The sequence below is a fragment of the Micropterus dolomieu genome, linkage group LG07, assembly GCF_021292245.1.
Source record: "Micropterus dolomieu isolate WLL.071019.BEF.003 ecotype Adirondacks linkage group LG07, ASM2129224v1, whole genome shotgun sequence".
In the NCBI taxonomy this organism is placed as follows: Eukaryota; Metazoa; Chordata; class Actinopteri; order Centrarchiformes; family Centrarchidae; genus Micropterus; species Micropterus dolomieu.
Window position 1 is genome coordinate 5,850,611 of NC_060156.1, and position 5,108 is coordinate 5,855,718.

Below are 5,108 nucleotides of genomic sequence, written 5' to 3' on the forward strand. Positions count from 1 at the left end.
CTGCACCATCAGGAGGTGCTGAATAAATGCGCCATTCATGGTTGAACTGTCCTGTATGTGTGCATGTTGTTGTTGTCCCCTGTTTTGGACTCATGTCACGTGGATAATGTAATTGACAGCTCTCATTCAGGCCAGGATAGGCACAGGGAAAGGGGGATGGACATAAGTAGTTAAGATATTGCCTGGATATTTAGTCTTCACCGTTTGCAAATGAGGACAGTTTAGTTTGGAAATATTTCCTTGAGGATTCTGGAGGAAACCTGTGGAGAGAGGTGTGATTGTTTTGGGATTTTACCAGGGAGAATAGATTTTGTTTGTTGAGAAGTTTTGGAAAAGGCCAATGGGTGCCAAGTTTACCATCTGCTGCTGTCGGTACTATCTGAAACACAACAGGGAAGAGAAGAGTGCTATTTTGCGGTGAGACACACACCTGACAGACATGATTACCAGAATTCTGCCTTTAATCTTAATTTATTTTAAAATGTTAGAATCTAACTCTCCTTCGTGAGAGTTAACATCACAATATCCTATGCAAATCTGTTGTTTTCTCTTATTCTTCCTCCTTCTCTCCAGTATGCGCACCACCACCGCTTCCAGACAACTAGAGCCGTTATCCAGTGAGTCCAGTGACAGTGACACAGAAGTGGAAAGCCTCTTTGGTCCTCAGCGTTCGAGAAGGAGCCCAGCAAACAACCAGCCGAGCCAGAGGAGCACTTTGGGTCCGTGGGCTAACACGGACAGGCCCTGTGAGTCTCCCATCAGGCGGGGATCGGACAGAGAGTTACAGGCTTTTATCAGCATGAGAGACCAGGCTGACAAGGCCACAGAGGTGAGAGCAAAGCGTGTTGTTGCATCTGAGATGTAGACAAGAGACAAAGCGCAAGGGAAGAAACACATATACAAAAAGACAAAAGCAGCTATCTGTCCATATCCTTTCACTCTATAAGAAAATGCTTAAAAGCTGACATTTGGAGTGGAATGCTGTTTTTAACACAGACAAATCCTCCTTGGTATGTAGCACATAGCAGGGAGTTGAATTTAATCCAGGCAGGACACAGGCTACCATTTTGCCACGGTTATATCATTATTTAGATTGACCACATGGTTGAATACTACATTCTCTGTGTGTGACGTTTAGTATGTATTTTACAATACAACTGTGATTAATATTAAGCTAAACCTATGATTTAATAGAAAAAACTGCTTTCACCATCCAGGGTATCGATCAGTTTAATCTGTTTAGATTTAAATGACTTTCCTTGAAATGATCAGTGAGAGGTCCTCATCCCCTTTTTGGGTGACCTGGTGACTGGAAACTGGATGTTTTCAAAAGCATAAAAAGTGTGAATAAATGTAAAGGTGGAGTTTTAATTGAACGTAGACATCACTTGGGGTATGATCATGGGATGCTAAAAATGCAGCAAAAGTCCCAATTTCACACTTGAAAGCCATTTTTATAGCAGTTTGATTGTTTGTTTAGACTCAATCTGATAGTGAAAACATTCTTCTTTACAGATATGTTAAAAAAATAACTTTGTAGCTGTCTACAATATTTAAATAGCTATGATCCTTAACCAAAGTCAAAAGGAATTAGACAAAAGTTACTATACTGTTTTGAGATCATCTTTTGACTGACTGCATCTCTTAATGACTAAATTCTTTTAGAAAAAAGCTCTCAAAGAAGCCTTTGACTCACTTTCATGTTGACTCACAAATTAAATTGACCTAGATTCCAAAGTAACTTACATTAGAAAACATTAGCCTGGTGTTGCCATAGTCATGAAGTAAAGTGAACCTGAAGCTTGTTTATAGCTAGACTCACTAAATGTTCATTAAAAAAAAAAGAAATAAAAGATTCCCACAGATTCAGTGTAGTTGCAGGTGATAACTGACATGTCCTCTCCATGTCATCATCACAAACAGGACTACCATGTAGGGATTCAAACATTAAAAAAGGATTGGTGTGTAGCCATAAGTCCTTTATCAGCATGTGTTGGGGAAAGATAAGAGTTTTGTGGGAAATGGATTATTAAAAAGAAAGCGTCTTCAAAAACAGCTATTTAGTCACAAAGGTCAATGTTGGTGATTGAGTGGATTTGTTGTGTGTCCTCTTTCTAAAAGAAGCTGACACACACACACACACACACACACACAAATAACACACACAGTACACAGAGAGGCAACATGCGACTTTATTTGCTTACTCAATCAGTGATCCAAAACTTCTCACATAGTAGCTTACTGTAGGTTATTTACTAGAGAGTTAAAATGGATTAGGCATACAGTAACTGTGTATGTGTGTGTGTGTGTGTGTGTGTGTGTGTGTGTGTGTGCGGGAGGGGGGGTTTCATGACGGTATCTTTTAGGGGTGGGGGGAAAAATCAATACAGCATAGTATCGTGATATTTGCCATGGCAATACTGTATCGATACACGGATGCCAAGTATCAATATTTTATTATATAAATTGCAGATGGGAGTTTTAACTTTTTGGTACTAGAATAATAAAATCTATTGCTTTTTTAGTCCACTTGAAAACTTAACACGACATTATAGAGGACTGAAAAAGTGATATGAACAAACAGAGAAAGTTTGACTTTAGGGACCTAATTGATAGTTGGAAAAATGTAATAAATTGCAATATATCTCAATATATTTCAAATTGCAATAAAATTGAATATCGTGAATATCAAAAATATCGTGATAATATCGTATCGTGGGGCCTCTGGTGATTCCCACCCCTAGTATCTTTGAAAGGTTCCATGCAGTACATAATAAAATACCTTGTCAGTTGTTACTCAGTATTTCAAAATGTTTGGATATAAGTAAGCCTGGCCAAGCCAGTGCTTGCGTTCTAAATATGATACTTATACTAGTAATCATTTTGTGAGAGCAGAAAGGTGTTTTGAAATGGTTTGGGAGACTGGAAAGGACAGGAACACAACAGAAGAATAAACTGTAGCTGACTCCAGTTCCTCGCAGCACCTGCACTGATTCATTTTAAATAATCTGATGGAAATAAAGTTCATACAGCTATTTTTGGTGACTCGCTCAAACAGACTTTCTTCATGAGTCAGTCTATTTCTCTACAGAGGGAACACATTGGGACCATCACTCCGAGGCTGATTCCTCAAACGGCCAGGAGGACTGCAGCTCAGTGATACTCCACAGAAGGGCAGAGTGACTGCAGTCTCTGAGCAGAGAGTTTGGTGAACATGTGACAGGCAGTCTTCATGTTGGGAATTGCAGGCTGCACGACACAGTGGGCACATTGTGTTAATAAATGAATTCCTAAATGGAGATGTAGGCCAACAGCCCTGGCTGGCCATTCAAAGAGAATATTCACTGAACCGTTCCAATCATGTCGTGAGACTGTTTTTAATATTAGGCCAAACAAACTGAAAATGGGTCTGTTACATTCAAAGGCAATTTAGCACTGGGGAAAAACTAGCCCAATAAATAAAGTAGGACATGCTGGTCTGTAAACTCTCTCCTTTGTGTAATGTACACTGACAGTTATTTTCAGTGAGAAAATATGTTTCAAACATTATTTGTTAGGCTTAAGTGTGCAGTTTTAAATGCCAAAGGACTTTTTCACAGCACCTGTCATAGTAGCAAAAGCACGGGGCACAATGGCTCTGATCCATTCATGTGTCACAGTAAGCCATGACTCTTTGACAGTGTGAGCAAGCATGCACAAGACCAGGACTCTGAAACTGAAGCAGCTAAATGGAATTCAGCCATCATAGTAATTTTATTGTTTACACCTGGGCTTTTTAATGTCTGCTTTGAAAAGGGGTCCACTGCTTGAGACAGTTTTTTTATGTTTCATTTACTTAAACAAAAAGAGAAAGTGACATAGTTTTTTAAAGATCCTGCACACCTACACAGACATTTTCACATATTGTAGCTGATCAGACCTCTGGTCAAATTGAAGTTGGGTCACTAAACTACATTAACCACTCTAATTATGTATCATTCCCACCCTAAAATGTTACACCAAACTAATGGGAGGGTCAGAGGTGTGCTGTCCATATTGAGGAGGTTTCATCAGGAATGAAAGATAAGTGAAAACACATGTGTAGGTTGACTGTAGGACTTTTAATCAGCAGGTATGATCAGGTATTGGACAATTGTGTTGTCTCACAATGGCTGAACTTCAGAGGGAATCTGAATAACTGATTAATGTGATTGTAGATCCCTCCAACAACAGAGTATTATGGCCACTGTAAGTTTAAAAAAGAAAAACGGAGCCAGAGGATAGGAGTAAAATTTCTGAGAAAAAAAACTCGGAAAACACAATTTTTCAGATGTGCTTGAGTAATTAAAAGCTCTGTACTGTAAAAGCAGATGTATGCAGATGTTAATAACAGTCGTCACATCTAAGATACTTTCACCAACCAGTATTGTGAGATACTTTCATCTGTTCAAAGACAGAAAGCATAAATAATTGGGGAAGAACTGCAGACATTTATAAATTAATGTTGCAGTCCATCATATCTGCTGTCTGAAAGCTCCACCACTCCTCTTATGTCTGCACAAACTCTTTTTTTGTATTGTTAATGACTGAAAAAACATTTTATTCACATAAATGTACCACTTTAATCTCAGAGAATATCCAAGTTTTATTCTCGTAAATTTAAACTTCTCTGAATATTACACCACTCACTTGCCTTAATTTTTAAAATCTACAATGGTTTAATCGTACCCTCTAACATGATCTGTTTTACAGTGAATTTGTGCTTTTGTGTATTGTTATATATACTGTTTATATAATGTATATGTTACTGTCTATATATACTGTATGTATACTGTAAATTGTATATATTACACTCTCCACCTATCCCCAAACAAGCCTTGTCACTTGCTTTATCCTCTCCTTTCAAGTTAAAAGCACTTATTGTATGATGTACTGTGTGCTTGCTTATAGGAATGGGAGAAGCTGAATTATGACATACACACTTTACGCTATGCCAAGCGAGAAGTCAGATCTCGATGGAAGAAAATCCTGCTGCAGCAAGGTGAGACACTTTGATGTTACTGTGTTCAGTTACCATTTGCTCTAGTGAACTCCAATTTACCATATTCTGTTGTCTTCAGCATGTGACC

General features: G+C 38.4%; 1 protein-coding gene across 1 annotated transcript in view; it reads left to right on the forward strand.

The window, feature by feature from the left end:
- Positions 1–235: 235 nt before the first annotated feature.
- The window catches only part of LOC123974117 (melanoregulin-like), a 7,486-nt gene continuing 2,613 nt past the window's right edge, over positions 236–5,108 (forward strand). The window contains exons 1-3 of the mRNA XM_046054553.1: positions 236–417; positions 574–829; positions 4,930–5,020. Of these exons, the coding sequence (XP_045910509.1) occupies positions 341–417; positions 574–829; positions 4,930–5,020 (424 nt within the window). The 5' untranslated portion in view covers positions 236–340. The remainder of the gene's footprint in view (positions 418–573; positions 830–4,929; positions 5,021–5,108) is intronic.